Source organism: Triticum urartu, chromosome 3 (assembly GCF_003073215.2).
Source record: "Triticum urartu cultivar G1812 chromosome 3, Tu2.1, whole genome shotgun sequence".
Taxonomy (NCBI): Eukaryota; Viridiplantae; Streptophyta; class Magnoliopsida; order Poales; family Poaceae; genus Triticum; species Triticum urartu.
Window position 1 is genome coordinate 32,375,719 of NC_053024.1, and position 24,797 is coordinate 32,400,515.

Below are 24,797 nucleotides of genomic sequence, written 5' to 3' on the forward strand. Positions count from 1 at the left end.
TCTAGGATGTAATTTGTTTTTATTTGATGATATGAGCAGAAATCCAAAAACAACTTATGGGCTCAAAATCTGAATTGACACAAACTAATTGGTAGCTGATTTGGTATAAATAAATAAATAGTGAGCAAACCATATTTGGGCTAATTACAACATGAGCCAAAACTTTATTTGGGCCATTTATCACAAGGTCCATAACAAAAATTTTGGGACAAAATTCTGAACATATGGGCTGCCATGTCATATCCATGTTGGGATGCGGAATTCATGGCTAACGCCGTTATCTAATAGTAAGTTGTGACGGTCAAGAACCGTCTTGGATCCGTGACGGATTTGGCGATCCGTCAAGGAGTGCATTGTGGCTAAATTATGACGCGATATACATGACGAATTCAGAATCCGTCATGATTACCGTAGCATGACAAATGTGCACACATTTGTGACAGTCTGGATCCGTCATGTATTAACACATTTCTTGTAGTGTCTATTCGATGTAATCTTATTTTGCGGTGTGTTTGTCGAGATCTGATGAATTGTGGGTTTATGATCCAGATTATCTATGAACAATATTTGATTCTCCTCTGAATTCTTTTATGTATAATTGGTTTATCTTTGCAAGTCTCTTCAAATTACCAGTTTGGTTTGGCCTACTAGATTGATCTTTCTTGCAATGGGAGAAGTGCTTAGCTTTGGGTTCAATCTTGCGGTGTTCGATCCTAGTGACAGAAAGGGAACCGATACGTATTGTATTGTTGTCATCGAGGATAAAAAAGATGGGTTTTATATCATATTGCATGAGTTTATCCCTCTACATCATGTCATCTTCCTTAAAGGATTACTCTGTTCTCTTGAACTTAATAATCTAGATGCATGGTGGATAGCGGTCGATGTGTGGAGTAATAGTAGTAGATGCAGGAAGGAGTCGGTCTACTTGTCTTGGACGTGATGCCTATATACATGATCATACCTAGATATTCTCATAACTATGCTTAATTCTATCAATTGCTCGGCAGTAATTCGTTTACCCAGCGTAATACTTATGCTCCTGAGAGAAGCCACTACTGAAACCTATGGCCCCCGGGTCTATCTTCCATCATATTAATCTTCCAATACTTAGTTATTTCCTTTGCCGTTATTTTACTTTGCATCTTTATTTCTCTTTATCATAAAAATACCAAAAATATCATCTTATCATATCTATCAGATCTCACTCTCGTAAGTGACCGAGAAGGGCTTGACAACCCCTTTATCACGTTGGTTGCGAGGTTCTTATTTGTTTGTGTAGGTGCGTGGGACTTGAGCGTGATCTCCTATTGGATTGATACCTTGATTCTCAAAAAACCGAGGGAAATACTTACGCTACTTTGTTGCATCACCCTTTCCTCTTCAAGGGAAAACCAACGCAGTGCTCAAGAGGTAGCAATGGCTTTGGAGTGACTCTTTGTTGCATGTTGAGGTATAGTTATATGATCCAATTATGTTATTATTGTTGAGAGAACTTTCACTAGTGAAAGTATGAACCCTAGGCCTTGTTTCAACGCATTGCAATACTGTTTGTGCTCACTTTTATTATTAGTTACCTTGCTGTTTTTATATTTTCAGATTACAAAAACCTTTATCTACCATCCATATTGCACTTGTATCACCATCTCTTCACCGAACTAGTGCACCTATACAATTTATCATTGTATTGGGTGTGTTGGGGACACAAGAGACTCTTTGTTATTTGGTTGTAGGGTTGTTTGAGAGAGACCATCTTCATCCTACGCCTCCCACGGATTGATAAACTTTAGGTCATCTACTTGAGGGAAATTTGCTACTGTCCTACAAATGTCTGCACTTCGAGGCCCAACAACGTCTACAAGAAGAATGTTGTGTAGTAGACATCAATATGGTCAAGGCATGATGCTATATTTTATTGTATGAGATGATCATGTTTTGTAACGGAGTTATCGGCAACTGGCAGGAGCCATATGGTTGTCGCTTTATTGTATGCAATGCAATCACCCTGTAATTGCATTACTTTATCACTAAACGGTAGCGATAGTCATGGAAGCAATATTTGGCGAGACGACAATGATGCTACGATGGAGATCAAGGTGTCGCGCCGGTGACGATGGTGATCATGACGGTGCTTTGGAGATGGAGATCAAAGGCACAAGATAATGATGTCCATATCATATCACTTATATTGATTGCATGTGATGTTTATCCTTTATGCATCTTATTCTGCTTGTTTGATGGTAGCATTATAAGATGATATCTCACTAAATTTCAAGGTACAAGTGTTATCCCTGAGTATGCACCATTACCAAAGTTCGTCGTGCCGAGACACCACGTGATGATCGGGTGTGATAAGCTATACGTTCACATACAATGGGTGCAAGCTAGTTTTGCGCACACAGAAATACTCGGGTTAAACTTGACGAGCCTAGCATATGCAGATATGGCCTCGGAACACTGGAGACCGAAAGGTCGAGCGTGAATCATATAGTAGATATGAACAACATAGTGATGTTCACCACTGAAAACTACTCCATCTCACGTGATGATAGGACATGATTTAGTTGATTTTGGATCACATGATCATTTAGATGACTAGAGGGATGTCTATCTAAGTAGGAGTTCTTAAGTAATATGATTAATTGAACTTTAATTTATCATGAACTTAGTCCTGATAGTATTTGCATAACTATGTTGTAGATCAATAGCTCGTGGTGTAGCTCCCCGTTAATTTTGATATGTTCCTAGAGAAAAACTAAGTTGAAAGATGTTAGTAGCAATGATGCAGATTGGATCCGTGATCTGAGGATTATCCTCATTTCTGCACAGAAGAATTATGTCCTTGATGCACCGCTAGGTGACAGACCGATTGCAGGAGCAGATGCAGACATTATGAACATTTGGCGAGCTCGATGTGATGACTACTTGATAGTTTAATGCACGATGCTTTACGGCTTAGAATCGGGGCTTCAAAGACGTTTTAAACGCCACAGAGCATATGAGATGTTCCAAGAGTTGAAATTAGTATTTCAGACTCATGCCCATGTCGAAAGGTATGCGACCTTTGGCAAGCACTTTGCCTACAAGATGGAGGAGAATAGCTCAGCTAGTTAGCATGTGCTCAGAATGTCTGAGTACTACAATCACTTGAATCAAGTGGGAGTTAATCCTCCAGATAAGATAGTGATTGACAGAGTTCTCTAGTCACTATCACCAAGTTACTGAAACTTCGTGATGAACTATAATATGAAAGGGATAACAGAAACGATTCCCAAGCTCTTCATGATGCTGAAATCGACGAAGGTAGAAATCAAGAAAAGCATCAAGTGTTGATGGTTGACAAGACCACTAGTTTCAAGAAAAGGGCAAAGGGAAGAAGGGGAACTTCAATAAGAACGGCAAGCAAGTTGCTGCTCAAGTGAAGAAGCCCAAGTCTAGACCTAAGCCTGAGACTAAGTGCTTCTACTGCAAAGGGACTGGTCACTGGAAGCAGAACTGCCCCAAGTATTTGGCGGATAAGAAGGATGGCAAAGTGAATAAAAGTATATTTGATATACATGTTATTGATGTGTACTTTACTAGTGTTTATAGCAAACCCTCAGTATTTGATACTAGTTCAGCTGCTGAGATTAGTAACTCGAAACAGGAGTTTCAGAATGAACAGAGACTAGTTAAGGGTGAAGTGATGATGTGTGTTGAAAGTGGTTCCAAGATTGATATGATCATCATCGTACACTCCCTATACTTTCGGGGTTAGTGTTGAACCTAAATAAATGTTATTTGTTGTTTGCGTTAAGCATGAATATGATTGATCATGTTTATTGCAATACAATTATTCATTTAAAGACAGAGAATAATTGTTGTTTTGTTTACATGAACAAAACCTTCAATGGTCATACACCCAAGGTGAATGGTTTATTGAATCTCGATCATAGTGATACACATATTCATAATATTGAAGCCAAAAGATGCAAAGTTAATAATGATATTGCAACTTACTTGTGGCACTGCCGTTTAGGTCATATTTGTGTAAAGCGCATGAAGAAAATCCATGCTGATGGGCTTTTGGAATCACTTGATTATGAATCAGTTGATGCTTGCGAACCATGCCTCATGAGCAAGATGATTAAGACTCTGTTCTTCAGAACAATGGAGCGAGCAAAAGACTTGTTGGAAATAATACATACTGATGTATGCAGTCCGATGAGTGCTGAGGCTCGTGGCGGATATCGTTATTTTCTGACCTTCACAGATGATTTGAGTAAGATATGGGTATATCTTCTTGATGAAACATAAATCTGAAACATTGGAAAAGTTCAAATAATTTCAGAGTGAAGTGGAAAATCATCGTAACAAGAAAATAAAGTTTCTACGATCTGATCATGGAGGAGAATATTTGAGTTACGAGTTTGGTCTTCATTTGAAACAATGCGGAATAGTTTCGCAACTCACGCCACCTGGAACACCACAGCGTAATGGTTTGTCTAAACATCGTAACCGTACTTTATTAGATATGGTGCAATCTATGATGTCTCTTACCGATTTACCACCATCGTTTTGGGGTTATGCATTAGAGACAGCTGCATTCATGTTAAATAGGGAAACATCTAAATCTGTTGAGACAACACCATATGAACTGTGGTTTGGCAAGAAACCTAAGTTTTCATTTCTTAAAGTTTGGGGTTGCGATGCTTATGTGAAACAGTTTCATCCTAATAAGCTCAAACCCAAATCATAGAAATGTGTCTTCATAGGATACCCAAAGGAGACAGTTGGGTACACCTTCTATCACATATCCGAAGGCAAGCCATTCATTGCTAAGAATGGATCCTTTCTAGAGAAGGAGTTTCTCTCGAAAGAAGTGAGTGGGAGGAAAGTAGAATTTGATGAGGTAACCGTACCTTCTCCCTTATTGGAAACTAGTTCATCACAGAAATCTGTTCCTGTGACTCCTACACCAATTAGTGAGGAAGCTAATAATGATGATCATGTAACTTCAGATCAAGTTACAACTGAACCTCATAGGTCAACCAGAGTGAGATCCGCACCAGAGTGGTACGGTAATCCTATTCTGGAGGTCATGTTACTTGACCATGACGAACCTACGAACTATGAGGAAGCGATGATGAGCCCAGATTCCACGAAATGGCTTGAGGCCATGAAATCTGAGATGGGATCCATGTATGAGAACAAAATGTGGACTTTGGTTGACTTGCCCGATGATCGGCAAGCCATAGAAAATAAATGGATCTTCAAGAGGAAGACAAACGCTGATAGTAATGTTACTATCTACAAAGCTAGACTTGTCGAAAAAGGTTTTTGACAAAAGTTCAAGGTGTTGACTACGATGAGATTTTCTCACTCGTAGCGATGCTTAAGTCTGTCTGAATCGTGTTAGCAAATTGCCACATTTTATGAAATCTGGCAAATGGATGTCAAAACTACATTCCTTAATGGATTTATTAAAGAAGAGTTGTATATGATGCAACCAGAAGGTTTTGTCGATCCTAAAGGTGATAACAAAAATTTGCAAGCTCCAGCGATCCATCTATGGACTGGTGCAAGCATCTCAGAGTTGGAATATACACTTTGATGAGTTCATCAAAGCATATAGTTTTATACAGACTTGCAGTGAAGCTTGTATTTACAAGAAAGTGAGTGGGAGCACTACATCATTTCTGATAAGTATATGTGAATGACATATTGTTGATCGGAAATAATGTAGAATTATCTGGAAAGCATAAAGGAGTATTTGAAAGGAGTTTTTTTTAAAAGACCTCGGTGAAGCTGCTTACATATTGAGCATCAAGATCTATAGAGATAGATCAAGACGCTTGATAAGTTCTTTTTTCAATGAGTACATACCTTGATAAGATTTTGAGGTAGTTCAAAATGGAACAGTCAAAGAAAGAGTTCTTTCCTGTGTTACAAGGTGTGAAATTGAGTAAGACTCAAAGCCCGACCACGGCAGAAGATAGAAAGAGAATGAAAGTCATTCCCTATGCCTTAACCAAATATGTATTAGATCTATTGTATACCCTACACTGAGTTTGGCAAGGGAGTACAATAGTGATCTAGGAGTAGATCACTGGACATCAGTCAAAAATTATCCTTAGTGGAATAAGGATATGTTTCTCGATTATGGAGGTGACAAAAGGTTCGTCGTAAAGGGTTACGTCGATGCAAGTTTTGACACTGATCCAGATGACTCTAAGTCTCAATCTGGATACATATTGGAAGTGGGAGGAATTAGCTAGAGTAGCTCTGTGCAGAGCATTGTTGACATAGAAATTTTCAAAATACATACGGATCTGAATATGGCAGACCCGTTGACTAAACTTCTCTCACAAGCAAAACATGATCACACCTTAGTACTCTTTGGGTGTTAATCACATGGCGATGTGAACTAAGATTACTGACTCTAGTAAACCCTTTTAGTGTTAATCACATGGTGATGTGAACTATTGGTGTTAAATCACATGGCAATGTGAACTAGATTATTGACTCTAGTGCAAGTGGGAGACTGAAGGAAATATGCCCTAGAGGCAATAATAAAGTTATTATTCATTTCCTTATTTCATGATAAATGTTTATTATCCATGCTAGAATTGTATTAACCGTAAATGTAGTACATGTGTGGATACGTAGACAAACAGAGTGTCACTAGTATGCCTCTACTTGACTAGCTCGTTGAATCAAAGATGGTTAAGTTTCCTAGCCATAGACATGAGTTGTCATTTGATTAACGGGATCACATCATTAGAGAATGATGTGATTGACTTGACCCATTCTGTTAGCATAGCACTTGATCGTTTAGTATGTTGCTATTGCTTTCTTCATGACTTATACATGTTCCTACGACTATGAGATTATGCAACTCCCGGATACTGGAGGAACACTTTGTGTGCTACCAAACGTCACAACGTAACTGGGTGATTATAAAGGTTCTCTACAGGTGTCTCCGATGGTACTTGTTGAGTTGGCATAGATCGAGATTAGGATTTGTCACTCTGATTGTCGGAGAGTTATCTCTGGACCCTCTCGGTAATGCACATCACTATAAGCCTTGCAAGCAATGTGACCAGTGAGTTAGTTGCGGGATGATGCATTACGGAACGAGTAAAGAGACTTGCCGGTAACGAGATTAAACTAGGCATTGAGATACCGACGGTCGAATCTCGGGCAAGTAACATACCGATGAAAAAGGGAACAACATATGTTGTTATGCGGTTTGATCGATAAAAATCTTTGAGGGAGTCCTAGATTAGGGGGTCTCCGGACAGCCGGACTATATCCTTTGGTCGGACTGTTGGACTATGAAGATACAAGATTGAAGACTTCGTCTCGTGTCCGGATGGGACTCTCCTTGGCGTGGAAGCCAAGCTTGGAAATGTGGATATGTAGATCTCCTCCCTTGTAACTGACTCTGTGTAACCCTAGCCCCCTCCGGTGTCTATATAAACCGGAGGGTTTTAGTCCGTAGGACAACAACAATCATACCATAGGCTAGCTTCTAGGATTTAGCCTCTACGATCTCATGGTAGATCAACTCTTGTAATACTCATATCATCAAGATCAATCAAGCAGGACGTAGGGTATTACCTCCATCAAAAGGGCCCGAACCTGGGTAAACATCGTGTCCCCCGCCTCCCGTTACCATCTGCCTTAGACGCACAGTTCGGGACCCCCTACCCGAGATCCGCCGGTTTTGACATTGACAATCTTCATAGAATATGTAGGAACCAATACGAGCATCCAGGTTCCACTATTTGTTATTGACCGGAGATGAGTCTCGTTCATTTCTACATAGTTCCCGAACCCGTAGGGTCCGCACGCTTAACATTCTGTGATGATTTGTATTATGAGTTATGTGATTTGATGACCAAAGTTTGTTCGGAGTCCTGGATGAGATCGGGGACATGACGAGGAGTCTCGAAATGGTCAAGACGTAAAGATCGATATATTGGAAAGCTATATTCAGACATCGTAAAGGTTCCGAGTGATTCAGGTATTTTTCGGAGTACCGGAGAGTTACGGGAATTCGTATTGGGCCTTAATGAGCCATACGGGAAAGGAGAGAAATGCCTCAAGGGTGGCCGCGCCCCTTCCCCATGGACTGGTCTGAATTGGACTAGGCAAAGGGGGCGCCCCCTTCCTTCCTTCTCCTTCTCCTTCTCTCTTCCCTTTTTCCTATTCCATGTGGGAGGTGGAATCCTACTAGGACTAGGGAGTCCTAGTAGGACTCCACACTTTGGGCGCGCCCTATGAGGGCCGGCCTTCCTCCTCCCTCCATCCTTTATATACGTGGCCAGGGGGCACCCCATAGACACACAAGTTGATCATTGATCTCTTAGCCATGTGCGGTGGCCCCCTCCACCATAATCCACATCGGTCATATCGTAACGGTGCTTAGGCAAAGCCTTGTTCCAGTAGCATCATCATCACCATCATCACGCCGCCGTGCTGATGAAGCACTCCCTCGACACTCTTCTGGATCGTGAGTTCATGGGACGTCACCGAGCCGAACGTGTGCAGATTGCGGAGGTGCCGTACTTTCGGTACTAGCATCGGTCGATCGTGAAGACGTACGACTACATCAAATGCGTTGTCATAACGCTTCCGCTTACGGTCTACGAGGGTACGCGGACAACACTCTTCCCTTCTCCTTGCTATGCATCACCATGATCTTGCGTGTGCGTAGGAAATTTTCTAAAATTACTATGTTCCCCAACATTATGAACGTAGGAAATATCGTCATCGGACGATGAAAGTCTCCCAGGGGAGTGCAGCTGGTGCAACGACGACCGAGGTCTGTGCGACAGGCCTCACCTGGACGAAGATCGGCGCTTCAGCATTAAGCTCCAGGAGACCTTCGATGTTGAAACGGTACGCAACGACGGAAAGTGTTTTTTCGTAATTAAGCATGACTTCAACTATTTCAACGTGTAATTTTTATCTTTTACAATTTGAGTAGCTTATCCCATGCCATGCAAGACACTATGTCTTGGAGAGGATGGATTTTGAAGACCATGAAAATTTCGAAACAAAGAAAATTCACCTAAGGACCCATCATGATGTGGATTTTGAAGTAAATATGTATAATTCTGAGAGCGTAAACCATTTTGGTTGCAAAAATTGGGAAGCACTTTGCAAGATTTATGGTTTTTATGAGGGTATGCTTGTCACCATGGATCTTGGTGATCCTGACATCAACCAAGACAATATGGACATTTGGGTCCTTGTTGATACACTTCCAATTCTACCGCTATGTGAGTTTCTCAAACATAGTTATTAACTAATTTATATTGTTCATTTCAAAATAGTTGACAACTTATTTCCATTGCCAGCTTATTTTCATTGTTCAAACAATGTGCGGAACATGGTAGATAGAACCTACTACATTGATGGCTCTGAGTTAACTTATCAGGAGAAATATCATCTGGTCGCATTTTGTACTGATCTTGAGAATTACAATATCTATAATAAAACTCCTCCACATTATGGTCAATACGTGCCACTAGTGCATGTGTTGAACTATGGTAACATCTATGGAGATGCCATGGTAAGATTTTTTACTATTACGACATCTGTGCATCTTTTGCATAAATTCTTTTAAAACTTAACTACATTGCTAACTACTAAGTTATTACTATGTTTTTCAACAGAAAATCCCGGATGATTGTGTGCCTCATCTGATGTATCAAAATGGTCGCCTTGATGTTTTGAACATGCAGCCAGGTCATCCTACGAATCTCACCTGTCCATATCGGATTTCTAAAAGAAGTGGAGACATGAAAATCACAGAATGGAAAAAATGTATGGACAGTCGTAAGGAGGTTCTTGGAAGTAAAAGGAAGCGAAGCGCAAGAATTGGAGACAGGATGATCTCCATTCTCGACAATGGAGAGTCAGGGCCTATATTTTTTTATGCTATTTTACCTTAAAGAGGGTATTTAGGTCCTACCTTATACTGATGATCATGTGCTAAGAACAATTAAGTAGGGTTGGTTCGATGACTATGAGGATGATGATCGTATGACTTGTTATTAATAACGAGTAGAAGTTGTATGATGATGATTAGTAGGACTTGTTATTATGATGATGCATGATGCGAGCATGAAGAGTTATTATATATCGGTGGGTGAAATGAACATGGATTGAATTGAAGTGAAGGCAACATGCATGTGGTGCATGTTGAAAGTAGTATTAATCCAAACTTGATCAAGTTAGGATTAGTATTACTTTCGACATGCACCGCATATATGTTGCCTTCACTTCAATCTAAGACATGCTTAGGCATATATAACAGTAGGCGTTGGTAAACCAAGCACGGAGATAAGAGAGGACACTTCTCTCTATTAGCTAGCTAACACCCTAAATTAATCCCCAAAACCCCCCCCTTTCAAAAAAAAAACAAAAACCTCAGCTCCTGCCAGCTGCTGACGCGTGGATGCCTTTTGTTCCCGGTTGGTGCCACCAACCGGGACCAAAGGCCCTCCTGCCTGGGCTCGCCGTAGCGGCCACATGGAGGCCCATATATCCCGGTTGGTGTAAGAACCGGGACTAAAGGTGTAGGGCTTTAGTAACGACCCTTTAGTCCCGGTTCCCCAACCGGGACAAAATGGGCCTTACGAACCAGGACAAATGGCCGTTTTTCTACTAGTGGTTGGTGATAATATGATGCAAGAGTTTTAATATTAATATGATAATGATTTTGATCATTGATTATCATGATAATTTGTTATTATGATCATGATTAGTTATTATATCATTGGTGGAAGGAAGGTGGATTAGATTCATGTGGATGGATCAAAAGTGACCAAAAGTTGAATTAGTATGTTCGTCATCCTAATTCAACTTTTGATTCATCCAAATGAATATAATCCATGTTTATTCCTCACAATGATATATTAATTCATCATGGACATAATGATATAACAACCTCTTAATTGGTACTGTATCAAAATTTGTATAACGGCGCATAAATACACTAAAAATTAAAAAAATGAAAAACAGAATACTAGTAGCGCTGGACAGGAAGCACGCTACTACTAGTTAGGTTAGCAGTAGGCGGCTTTGTTAAAAGTGTTGCAGCTATTAGCAGTAGCGCGTTGCTCCAACGCTCGCTACTGCTAACCTTAGCTGTAGCGCCGTAGCAGTAGTAGGCCCAAAACCAGTGTTACTGCTAGGCTTTTCCCTAGTAGTGATGCCACCAAATTTGGAACTATTGCTGATCAATGGTAGTTGTACTTGCGCAGTGCTATGTTCAGATCATACTAGTGATTGTTTGCAACTTCCATTCATCAGATGTGGTTGCCACAGATCAGAGCAATGGTCTGATTATGCTCTGTTATAACACACATCGTCTTACCTGACAAGATCGTGAAGACAGAGTGGGATGTAGCCGGTGAAGGAGCGCATGTGGTGGTTGGCGTCTAGGACTTGACCCTGACGACCCGGTGGAACAAAAGGGTGAACCACCCTGCCTTGGTCGCTACGATGAGCCAGCCGCTGGGCCATGGACGCAGGCCGAGGATCAGCCACGAGGAGGGGGCACGAGAGCCGCTACGCTTCTACATCCATATCAAGGATGAGGATGATATCACCATGCTCGTCATCCCGCCCAAAGTTCAGGGCGGTGATGAACCAGTGACTGGTGCTGAAGTCTCCTCGCGTCTTCAGGCTGTCGACGAACAAGTGGTGCGAGTTCTGAGTGCAGGTGCATACCTTCTAGGACCAGATGGTCCTTGGGAGGGGCTAGAACTACTTCTGCCGCCACCACAAGATCGTCCCCGATGACCTCCTCATCTTGCGGATCTCCGACCTTGGCCTGAAGGTGCATATCTACAACCAGAACAACTTCATCATGTGCAGGGTGCGCTGCCAAAGGCACATCCGCATCATGGAACATCAGTCTCAGCTTTTAGATCGTTAGTATGTTCGTCATTATGTCTAAACTTGTCGTGTTGTTAGTTTGAACCTGCCATTATGTTGATAGGATGCTGGTAAACTATCCATGTTTTGCCCAGGGTTCAGCACCATGAGGTGGTGAGGGGCATGGGAATATGGGATGCCTGCCGCTTAAACTTATCTGCTAATGTGTTGTTCTTATCCCTATTTCAATGTTGTGTTTATGTCTATTTACTTTCTACTGTTATCTCTTGTGTTGCTTGCTATGAAGTGCTGCTAATATGGTGGTGGTAAGGTCATCACATTTGAAAGGGGTGTGCAGAACACATACGTGCACGCAGCCAAACGGCTGTGGTTTGCATCTGCTCACCTCTGAAGCACATAACAGACAACCAAACAGCCGATCCTAAAATGGTCACTGATGCAATGCGGGCAACCAAACAACTTGCATACATTGGTTTTTTTTGCCAGTTTTTGCTTAGCCAGACTGAACTAGGTCCAGTATATAATGCAGGCAAATTGCATGCGACCAATCAAACACGCCCTATGTGTTTTTTTTTGCGAGAAACTTCCAATCTATGCATCTTCAATCATGTCAGTACAAAGAACATCAGAGGTAATAAAAATACAAACAGATCTGTGGACCACTTAGCGACGACTATAAGCACTGGTGTGAGCCGAAGGCGCACCACCATCATCGCCCTTCCTTTACCAAAGCAGACAAACCTTATTGTAGTAGACAGTCGGAAAGTCCTATGTGTTGTTGTGGTGTACACAACTACCATGGACGAGGTAGCGGTGTGGCAGCAACCTGAAGCAGTGAGATGATGTCTTTTCTTCCAGCGAAATCTTCTTCTGATTGATCGGCTAGTTCTGTTTGCGCAGACAATCAGAGAGGTGGATAGCAATATTTATCGTTGACATCAAGGTTGTATTCTCTCTGGGGTGAAAGTGAAAATTCTTGAGTCAACCTTTTGGCTATGGTTGGTATCTACACTGCACTGCAAACCGATTTTTCTTGAAGGTGTTATCTTGGAGTTGTACAACCTTGGTTAACTCACATGTGGCTCTTTTTCCCTGATAAAGGGCTCTTTTATTATCTCAATGTACCATTAAGCGGATACAAAGTATTATGAGTAACACCCGGCCTCTGCATAATTAGAATACATATAACCAAACCCAAAAAGTCTGATAAAAAGAAATGAAACAAAACTGACAAACCGGCAACAATAGAGTCCTATAGACCAATACTATGCCTATGTCAAAAGTTGCGCTCGATAAATCCATAAGTTATGCTGCCATCCATGTTGAGAAAACCTCCGTAGTCACCTGCTCCAACCGTGTACACACCACCTTGAACAACGGTTGGTACTCAGCAGTTGGTACTCCGTTCGTTGTAACTCACATTCTATTATTTAAAATCTGGACTATAGTTTGAAGATTCCGTAAAAGAAATATTAAAAAAAATCAAAACCCTGCAGACACCATGGATACATTCCATTATTTTCAAAAGGTTCGACTGATGGATTATGATTAACTCACATATGGTTTTTCTTTCTTTTTTCATGAGCCGATTTATTTGACAAACATTGTTTTTAATAATTAATAATATATAACTATGTGCAACGATGCAGAGGTTAGGAGTTCATCCTACCTTTTGAAATAATAGAATGTATCCATGGTGTCTGCAAGAGTCACTACTGTACTACTCCAGTATATTGACATATGCTGGCCCAAGGATGAGCATTCCCAGTAATCTGAACAAGGTGACTTCCACATAATATTTACATGAGATTTCTTATAAGGGATTTTTTTACAAAGTTTTAGAATTAAGGCAGAGCGAAAGAACAGATACTTGGCATGATTACCGCCAATGTAGCAGATTCCATTCTTGTGAAACGAAGAGCTGCTGCCGAGAGCCTGAGAGTCAGGGAAAGGAGTCATTCTGCACCTGCCTCATCTTCCGTCTTCAGTTCGGTTTCTGGCTTGAGGATCAACATCTTCTCCTGAAATCAATGGGCAAGGAAAACTGATTGGATCAAGAGTCAAGACGCTGGATAGAGCTTACCTGCAGTTCAATGTACTTGCAGCAAAACAAAAAAACAGACATTTTCGCCCGTTGGTTTACATGTGTCAAAAATAAATGTCAAGCATGTCTTACCTCCATAAGTTGTGAGTTGCAACTAGACACTGTCGACTGAACTGACCCACCGTGCTGCACTAGTGTCAACTCATTGTCGTTCAGGATCCACTTCACAACGATGCTTGAGCTCCAGTCGTCCATGGCAACTTGGAAGGTGTGGGTCGAGCCGCGAAGATATGAGAATGCAGCTGGCACGGTGCACCCGCCATCACCGGTGATCTCTTTGAAAAGTTCTTCTGCCGTGACACCGATCAGTTGCTGCGCCTCCTCGGCAAAGATCACCAAGTTCATGGTTCCAGTGTCATCTTCCACCACTGCATTTAGCTTGTACCTTGCATGCCGAAAAACACCAGCATGGTAATTACTAACTACTCCCTCCGTAAAGAAATATAAGAGTGTTTAGATCACTACAAAGTACTGATGTCTGAACTAAGCAACAATGAGGCACTAGCAGCACATGAGTCTTCAAGATTCTCACCATAAAACCGGCCTCTTGCGCTTCTTGTTAACCGGATCGCATTGGCTGCACCAGAATTCACTTCCGTCCCTGCTGACCGACTTCCTGCAGTGAAAGCATCCACGATAACACCAATCTTTGGTGCAGTCTATCTCTTTCAGGATGGCTCTGCACAAAAATCGGCTATTCTCCTGCAGTAGACCCAGAACATAATTAGGCTGTCAGTGCACAAAGCCCATATGCAGTCAATGAGAGCAGCACCGTCTTACCGATAACTTGAATGGATCAAGGCTTTGCAGCTGTTTGATTGTTCTCCAGCTACTTTGTAACTCCTGAGTTGGATCAACAGGGCTTTCTGGCTGAGACTGGAGGTGTACTATGGGGATTTTTGGATGATGCCACCTGCACACAAACAAATAAGTAAGCCCTCACTAATGTGGATTAGAGTAGATCAATCACCAGTTCCAAGAATAAACCGTAGAGGCCACTCAATTCACGCGGAATTGCTGTCCCTCTGGTATTTCCAAATCTAGGTAGTACTTTGAAGCTGATAAAGAGCAAACTATATATCCTTTTCCTAAACCGAACAGTGTTACCATGTTTCATGTCAATGAAACAAAAACAGTAATATGGTAGAATCAGACGGTAGAAAATGATAAATAGATGAAAGGGTGAATCAGGGACTGACCCTTGTAGTGGCAAACACGCATCCCGGCAAACACGGCAGCGACAGGGTCTTGTCGGCATTTCTTGCGAATCTCCGCATAAAAATCATGACCCAGCTTTCCATATAGTGTGACATACAGTTCCTTTCCACTGTAAAATGATAATTGCAAAAGCTAAAGCGGTACCATAGAATGACAAAGATATGAAAGGATTAACAGTTATGTAACTTATGTTACCTGAAATCCTCAATCCGTAAGCTGCAAAATTCTATCATCCGCAATTTCTTTGGGGTCCTTTCTATGCCCCAAACTTCGACTACTTGGCGAACAATATCTGCAACGTTTATGTCAGCACATGTCAGACACAAATCCAGAATTTGCAGATATTGATGTGGCAAGGCTAACGATTGCACTTTCAGCTTCCCAAACATTTACCTGTCAATAAGCTAATCTTGCGGTCCCTAGAAGGAACATCAACAAAGTCAACAAAATCAAAGCAGTGGAGAGGTATCGCGTCGACATCTCCATCGATCTCGTCGACCACCGTATCTGCTTCAATGTGCATCTTGAAGGGGTTCCTACAGGTCATATATTTCCCCTCGCTTGGCCAAACCACAAAATTTGACAGCGCATAGACCTTCCCTTCAGCTAGCCTCTCTTCGAAACGCTTTATATCTTTTGGTTTTACATGGGCTTGCATAGTTCCACCCTACAAGTGAAAGGAAAAGAAGGATCATTGTGTGGACAAATTTCAGAGGGTGCTACTCCCTCCGTCCGAAAAAACTTGTCTGAAGCTTGTTCCTCAAATGGATGTATCTAGCACTTGATGCTAGATACATCCATTTGAGGGACAAGCTTTTTCGGACGGATGGAGTACAACGGTAGCAGGTGTTGTCAAGCATCATCATGTAGGAAATATTTCGTCACCTTGCTGTCAATGAGAAGGCTGTCAAGGCCGAACACGGTGCCGTTGTTTGGGTTGAAGGACACCCACATCCGTGAGACGCGCACCCGGACTCTGCGCCTGTAATCCGATGACAAGTTCAACTGAGACAGTGGGGTGAACCCATCCTCAACCTCACCCATTTTGGCCTTGAAGCTGAAGGTCTACATATGTGGAGACAAAAATAAATGAGCAGATCTGTGAGCAATCTTTTGTCCATTAGTCAACCCCAACGGCTGCACAACAGACTTCAGAATGTGCAGCAATAATTTTCACACTGAAGCAGAAAGCCTGAAGCCCTGTTGATTTAACATGGGCTCCTCACCTTATTTGGGGTGAAACTTGTTCCCCCTTTCATGCAAACATTGGTAAGTAGTGATTTTCAATCAATTGCTCAGTTCTGGTGTGTATGAAAAATGGTTAATCTGGATTCCAATACTACTCTGGTGTGTATGAAAAAGAAAATGATTCACATGATTTTTAATGAGCGAATATATGTAGTTATAAAATCAAAAGAAAAATATATGTAGATGTCAGGATGATACGGCGCGCAGCAAACAGAAGTACTTTCCAAGCGGTGGGAAAAAGACTATGATTTAAGGTGAAAAAACTCAACCCCGTGGAATCAATCTTGAACCTATCGAAGAACTGGAAAGTGGTATTCAAGCAAAACAGAATCCGGAGAAGGGCTACAAAAAGTAACGGAGACCTAAGCTTGCTTACCTCAGGATTCAGGAAGCTATGCTTTCCTCTGCTTTCCCAAGAACAAGGCTTGGACCAAATCAAAGAATGAGGAGCAGACGAGGAAAGAGAAGGAGGAGGTGGTGAGAAGAATATGATAAGATGGGCGGTGCACAGTGCGCCACTGTGTAGACTGCAGAGTGATGTGAAGCTAGTGCAACGTGTAGAAGTTGTACTGATCTCTGCTCACTTTTTTTTTATCTCCAGCCTATACAATCGTACTACTCCTATATCTTAATCGGTATAAGTAATTTTTCTTTATAAAATTGTATGCAAACACAAAAGATATTCTCCTCGTTGTAATTAATTATTCATCTGATACAAATAAAATGTAGTGTCTGTTTGTAGAGTTCAGACAAAATGTAAGATCTCCATGAAAAAAAGACAGAATGTGAGATCTAGGAAGTAAGAGCATCTGTAACTGGACTTTGCAAATCCAGCCCCTCAAACGCCCGCGGACGTGTCTGCGGACACTGATCGGGCACGCCTCAAATTAATCACTTTGCATCCGCCTCTCTCAAGTTTCATTCCCTAAATCCACACAAAGCATGTAAAAGGAATCATACGTACTACATCTACTTACTACCTTAGTTACTCTTCGTCGTCGGAGATGCCCACGACGACGGTGCCAGATGCCAATTGGATGGGCGGATAGGAGGGCTCCGGCTCATCCTCATCCTGCTCGACCTCATCCATGTAAGCGAACATGTCCGTCTACTCCGCGGCCTCTTGCGCCTCCATCTCCTGCCGGCGACGGCGTCTTGCCTCCGCAGCCGACTCCGATTGGAGGGAATCAAGGATGGCCTGCTGCTCCGCCTGCAGATCCCCGTCGCCGGCGTCCCCCACATCCCCTCCTCCTCCTCCGGATCCACTGCATCCGGAGGTAGCCCGACGGCGATTTAGGCTTCGCCTAGCCCGGATCTGCTCAAGGAGCACGAACCGGTGCTCCAGCGTCAAGAAGGCTCGCTCCTCATCCGGCAGCGTGGGGATATGGCTACTAGGCGGACGGGTGGAGTGAAAAGTGGCGGCGGCGGCGGACAGGAGAAGGAAAATATGGATGGATGGTAGGGTTTCGGTGCGTCGATCGACATAAATAGCCGGGCAATGCACTACCGGCCTGCCGGAGCTGCGCCATGCGGCGCCACCAGTCTGACGAAGGAGACGAGCTTCGGAGCACCGGGTTTAAGGGCGTTTTCGGCTGGGACCCCTTTGTCAGTCCGACGTGGCTGGCGTGCCCGGACACACCCATATCCGTCCCATATTTGGGCTGGATATGGAGGTACCGGTCAGGTCAGGCGTTTGAGGGCTGTTTGAGAAGTCCGTTTGAATCAAAAAATCGTGACCGGGCAGTGACTGGGCGGCTCACCAAAGCGTATTAGCCGGGTTTGAGAGGTCCGGTTGTAGATGCTCTAATGTCGGACCGATGGTTGTCAACTTTTAATGCAAACCAAGACATCATTAGAGATGGGTGAGAAATAACAAAACCGATAAAAAAACTGTTAAACATATGGATATTTACCGTGTTATAACATGTAAATGCGGTATATTTCGTGCAAAAAAATATTAAGTCAAGTTCAGTACAAAAAAGAAACAAAAATGATCTTGTGCACCCTGTGCAAAATTGTGTTCAGAAAACACGGTTTCTATGTACCATGTGCGAATATATGATTTTATACGCTTACACAACACAATGTAAAAGGAGAACAAGTAACATAGGTACTACTAGTATTTTTACGTGAAAGAGAGGAAAATATATCTTGAGTAGGTGTACTCTTTATACAGGCAAGACGTGTAGGCAAAACCAGCTAGCGTGTCGATGTGACAAGACTAGATTGACACATCTTCTAGTACAGTGGTAAGTTATACTCTAGGCTAAGTAATGAATCCTGTTTGGTAGTACTTGTCGTACAGTGACTAGTACAGCAAGTTGAAGACGATAGTACAAGATGTGTTCATCCAAAACAAATATCTTCAAGCACTAGACTATGATGCACTAAATCAGACTTTCCAGGAGAAACTATTAGCACAGTCATTTAAACCTAACTATTGTCATTTAAGCCAAGGAAATTCATGACATTTTCTTGACATAAACAAAATTAATCAAGTTTAAATCTTCGCCGGCGTCCATGTCCAAGTCCTTATTGTTTCCATGTCCAACATTTTCGCTGGCTGTGAGCTCTTGGAAGTGAAGCTGCGGATCAACGTCGAGGAAGAGTAAGACATGGGATATAGAAATGCCCACATGGGACACGAAAGTCTCCGTCTCTCATATCCTACTCTTACTTGTTGGAGCCCGCCGCTTGGACATCGCTGGTGAAGGTGAGGTCCATGATGGATGTGGACCGGATGGCCTCGTGGTCGTAGCGGCTCGACACCAGTGTTCCCATCCTCAATCGCCCACGCCACTAGCGGCGCTTCCGCGTCTAAGTGCGTCGTGACCACGTTGTAGTCGGCATGAGCACCGCTGCTCGGCGACGAAGTTCGGGTTCTCCGCGGCCATGGCCGCCAGGGCCTTCTCGCTCGTGAACTCGTTGTAGATTTGACGAGGAAGGTGAGATTATAGTGTTACTCCTCCTGCGCGTGCCGCAACGCCGACACCGGATGCTCCTCCGTCATGATAGCGTTGAAGTTCTATTGCGCCTGCCCCATGGTGAAGCCGACATGGACCAGTATAGGAGAAGGCGTCGGCTCGTCGTTGGACGCCTTCTCTATCGTCGCGTGGTCGTCACTCACCGACAAGCCGACCTCTATTCATTGGGCATGGCGGGCTTGCCAGAGCTAACTGCAAGGGTGGCCAATGCTTCTACTCTATCGAGATCCTCTCCCACATCGCTCTAGAGCTCCTGGCCGGTCATGGTGGCAGAGGAAGAAGGAATCATGTCCGATGTGGTGCAGATCATGTCGGGCATGTCCATGTATAAATAGCGGCACCGGCCAGGACCACGTGGGGCCTGTGCCAATGCGCGTGTCGGAGTTGGTTTCTCGGTCGCGCCGCCTGTTTCATGCCGGCAGACGGACGGATGGGCAGCCGGTTTTTTTGACCTTGATTTACGTCGGCGCGGACAAGCGACGGACCCGCGCGCTCGCCTACTCCTGTCCCCGGGCCCGGTGGTCTGTGGCACATTGGCCTCCCTTCCCCCGGCCAACAAGCAACCCTCGCCCCCACCTCCTCCGTCATCGACGCCGCCGCCCATTTTTGCCGGCGACTCTTCCAGCTGCCGCCGCCTCCACATCCGCCCAGCAACGCCGCCCCTGCCCCCAGTCGCCCGCTGCCGCCGTTTTGCCGCCAGGGAGCAAACTGGTTCCCGCCGCCGCTTCCCCCACCGCCCAGCCGCCCGCGACCAAGAAGACGCCTCGCCACCCCGCCACATACGACCGGCACGCTCGTCCGACGCCGTCACACTTGTCCGACTCCGGCAGGGCAACTAACTGGTCTGTGGGCGCCGCGTCTCCCCTCGCCGGCCGTCTCCTTCTTCGACGCCCGCAAGCTATTCGACAGTCTGCCAATGTATGAAAATGGACTCCGCCGACGAGTTCTTTTTCCACAATTTCATTTGCGACTCCGAGGAGATATTGACTGCCGTGTTGGTCCATCACCACCTCAATAACCAGCGACCGTTATTCCGTGGCTCCATTCCGGGCCACCTTCCGGCGTTGAATCGTAACTGGGAGAGCGGGCATTTCCTTCTCTGAAAGGACTACTTTGATACAACAAGCCCGTTGTTCAAACACCACAAATTCCGCCGCCGGTTCCATATGAGTAGGCATGTTTTCAACCGTATTAGAGAGGGAGTGGTCGGCTATGATGACTACTTCGAGTGCAAAGAGGATGTCGTTGGCAAGATTGGTTTCTCCTCTTATCAGAAATGCACTGCCGCCATCCGAATGCTTGCATACGGAGTGCCCGGTGATCTCATTGACGAGTACGTCCGTATGAGCGAGTCTACATACCTAGAGTCCATGTATAAGTTCTGCAAGGCTCTGATTGCTGTGTTTGGCCCTGAGTACTTGAGAGAGCCGACAGCTGAAGATACAACCCGTTTTGTTGGCGTAGCAGGGGCTTCCCGGGGATGCTTGGCAGCATAGACTGCATGCACTGGGAGTGGAAGAACTGCCCTTCTGCTTGGCAAGGGCAATAAGGGACATGTCAGGGCTTGCACTGTCATACTAGGGGCCGCGGCGTCTCAAAATCTCTAGATCTGGCACTCTTTCTTTGGCATGGCTGGATCACACAATGATATCAACGTGCTTCAGTGCTCGCCGGTGTTTGCTAGGCTTGCCTAAGGCAACTACCTGCCGGTGAACTTTACTGTCAACGACCACAACTACGACAAAGGGTATTATTTAGGTGACGGTATCTATCCTCAGTGGACCACTATTGTAAAGACAATACCCAACCCTGTCGGAGAGAAAAAGAAAAGATTTGCCCAAGAGCAAGAGAGTGCTAGAAAGGATGTCGAGTGTGCCTTTGGTGTTTTGCAATTTCGATGGGGCATCATTCGGTATCCTGCTAATACTTGGAGCACGCAGAAACTATGGGAGGTGATGACTACTTGTGTGATCATGCACAATATGATCGTAGAAGACGAGCGCCCGGAACGTCTGTACGATCAAGGCTTTCAGTTTCAGGGTGAGAATGTTGTGCCTGAGCATGAAGTAGCGGCAACATTTGAGCAGTTCACTCAGTTTCATGAAGACATGCGTGATTGGAAAACTCATGTGCAACTGTAAAATAATTTGGTTGAGTATATGTGGACTCATGTTGGCAACCAATAAATGTATCTTCTTTTATTCGTTTGTAAAACTATGTGAAACATTTTTATTTTTATTTGGCATGTAAAATTATACTATTGATTTGAGCGGCTAAACTATTTTGCTTGTTAAATTTTCATTTTACAAGTATATTGAATGCAATGTAAAATTAGACGGCCAGCCGGCCACGCCTACACATATGGATCAGCGCGTTGAACGGCACTGTTAACTCATATGAAAACCAGGGCGAACGCCGGACGAATGGCCGATCCAAACAGGCCCGTTAGAGTTGCTCTTATGGGCGATTTGAAGAGTCCGCGTAAAGATGCCCTCGATCAGCACGACGACCGATGGCATCAGGGAGCAGTTAGTGGCGGTCTCAGTGATCATATCAACAGCCATTGCACAATCAGTTTCCAGTAGAAAAGCCTCCGAGCTCCATTCAGATGTCAACTGTTAGACTGTATATCCGTAGCTCTCTGTATATATCCTGTATTGTACATCTTAATACTTCTATCTATATGAGATAGTCACACCTATTCAGGATGTCGAGCAGCTTCCCAAAATATATCGTTTAACATGATATCAGTTTAGGTTACAATGCTTTCGCTGCATACTCCGCCTCCGCCGCCGCTCCGGCTGCCTCCGCCGGGCGCCAGCTCCTATCTCGCCCTTCCTCGCCTCCCACCCGCTTGCGACGGTGTGGCAGGCCCAGACCCCCGGAGCCGTCCTTCCTAGCTTCCCGATTGGATCTGAGGTGATGGGCGATCTGCCTCCATCTACTTCCTTCGGTGGCTTGACCAACCCCGCCGTGCCGTCGTCCTACGGTGGCATTGTGCCCACTACCCCGGCCGCGTACGCTTCCCCGCCCTACAGCGCCCCGACCGCGTACGCTTTCCCGTCAGCGCCTGTGTATGGTGCCTCGTCCATGTACGGGCCTTCGGCTGCACCGATCCAGGGCATACCGCCCCAACCTGCTGCTCATGCGGTGTCCCGTGGTGCGGCTCAGCTCCAAGGCGTACAGCCCCAACCGGCTCCCGCAGCAATCTATGGTGCAGCGCCGCCGCCGTCATCCGCGTGGCATGCGCCTTCCTACGGCGCGCTACCTCCGCAACCCTATACGGCTCCCGCGCAACCGATATCCTACGAAGCTGCGTCTACCGCGCCCTATGGGGGGCCTCCCGCACCTCACTACGGTGCGCATACTGTTGCTCCGCCTGGCGCCTACCCGTCGCTGATGTATGACGGTGTCGTGCCCGCGTCACATCCGTCCGTTCACGCAGATCATGCCGTGGCGTCATCGCCCTTCTACTTCTCGCATCTACTTCCGGTGAAGCTCTCGCCGGACAATTATTTGTCGTGGCGTGCTTAGGTGCTGCCTCTCCTTCGAAGCCGCTACTTGGAGGGATACGTGGATGGATCCCTCCCGTGCCCGCCGCCGTATCATCCGGCGTATCACACATGGGTGGCTCAGGATCAGACCATCCTCTCCGCCATCCAGTCTTCGCTCACTCCGAGCGTCTCGTCGCTGGTTATCTTTGCCGCCACGTCTCGCGATGCATGGGCGGCGCTACACACTAGCTTCGCCTCTCAGTCTCAGGCGCGTGCTCATGCTATACACACCGAGTTGGGCGAGACTAAGCTCCACGACCTCAGCATCACGGACTACTTCAACAAAATGACCGGCTTCGTTGACACAATGGCCTCGATCGGTCAGCTGCTTCTTCCCGAGGACTTCACCACCCATGTCCTTAACGGACTTGACGACGACTATGATAATCTCGTTGAGAGTGTTCATTGTCGCGATGCTCCACTTCAGCCTCGTGAGCTCTATGCGCGCCTTCTCGGCCGCGAACAACGCATCAAGGCATCCCATGCCTCCCCAAGCTTCGCCTCTGCCAACGCCGCGACCCGCGGTAAACCGCAGAAGCCGTTCCCGCCTGGTGGCAAGCAGGCATCCTCGCCTCAGCAGGCTTCGCGATCTGCTCCGCTACCGTCCATCACTGACGGCGGCCGCCCATACGCCTGTTGTCCATGTTGTGGCGCCCCGCAGGCCTGCCAGCTTTGTGGCCTCGAGTGTCACAGCGCCTCTCGCTGTCATCGCCGCTACAAGAAGGACTTCCTTGGCCTTGGCAACAAAGGCAAGGGGAATGAGAAGCAGGCCGCTGCTGCAGTGGCAAGTCATGAGCACGGGCACACCCCGTCATACTCCATTGATCCGACATGGTACATGGACACGGGGGCTACCAACCACCTGATGAGCGAGATGGAGAAACTCTCCACTCAGGAGCCATATCACGGTCATGATCAGGTCCACACCGCTAGTGGAGCAGGTATGCACATCTCACATGTTGGTCACGCCTCTCTTCTTACACACAACTCTAGAAAATTGCATCTTGCCAATGTTCTTAGAGTTCCTTCTGCTACACGTAGTTTGTTGTTCGTTTCTCAACTTACACGTGATAATAATGTCCTTGCTGAATTTCATCCTTTTCGTTTCTTTATCAAGGATCGGGACACGAGGGACATTTTGCTTAGTGGTCGCTTGCGCCATGGTCTGTATGCGCTTGAGGTGCCGCGCCAACTTCCTACGCAGAGTTCTCCCCAGGCCTTCAGTGGTGTTCGTGTGTCGCCTACGCACTGGCATGCGCGCCTTGGTCATCCTGCTGCTCCGATAGTTCGTCATGTTCTGCATCGTCATGAGCTTCCAGTTGTGTCCAATAAAAGTGCTGAAACTATCTGTGATGCCTGTCAGCAAGGTAAGAGTCATCAACTTCCGTTTTTAGAGTCAAGTCGTGTTGTTCAGCACCCTCTTGAGCTTGTTTTTTCTGATGTGTGGGGTCATACCCAAACGTCCATTAGTGGCCACAATTACTATATCAGCTTTATTGATGCTTATAGTCGATTTACCTGGCTTTATCTTATTAAGCGCAAGTCTGATGTGTTTGATGTTTTTATCCAGTTTCAAGCGCATGTTGAGCGTCTCCTTAAGCATAAAATTCTTCATGTTCAGTCCGACTGGGGGGGGGGGGGGTGAATATCAGAACCTCAATTCGTTTTTTAATAAGCTTGGGATCTCACACCGTGTGTCTTTTCCTCATACACATCAGCAGAATGGCACCCCTAAACGTAAGCATCGTCATCTCATAGAGACTGGCCTTACCCTACTGGCTCATGCCTCCGTTC

The 24,797-nt window shown here is 45.1% G+C and overlaps 1 protein-coding gene across 1 annotated transcript; it reads right to left on the reverse strand.

Moving 5' to 3' along the window:
- Positions 1-13,578: 13,578 nt before the first annotated feature.
- LOC125546560 (replication protein A 70 kDa DNA-binding subunit A-like) lies at positions 13,579-17,555 on the reverse strand. The gene is made up of 10 exons (XM_048710778.1): positions 17,455-17,555; positions 16,842-16,992; positions 16,103-16,282; positions 15,611-15,884; positions 15,413-15,509; positions 15,199-15,326; positions 14,780-14,912; positions 14,532-14,701; positions 14,072-14,384; positions 13,579-13,916 (listed from the first exon to the last, which is right to left on the reverse strand). The coding sequence occupies exons 1-7, from the start codon at positions 17,553-17,555 to the stop codon at positions 14,887-14,889; spliced, it is 957 nt and encodes a 318-aa protein (XP_048566735.1). The 3' UTR covers positions 13,579-13,916; positions 14,072-14,384; positions 14,532-14,701; positions 14,780-14,886.
- Positions 17,556-24,797: the final 7,242 nt, after the last annotated feature.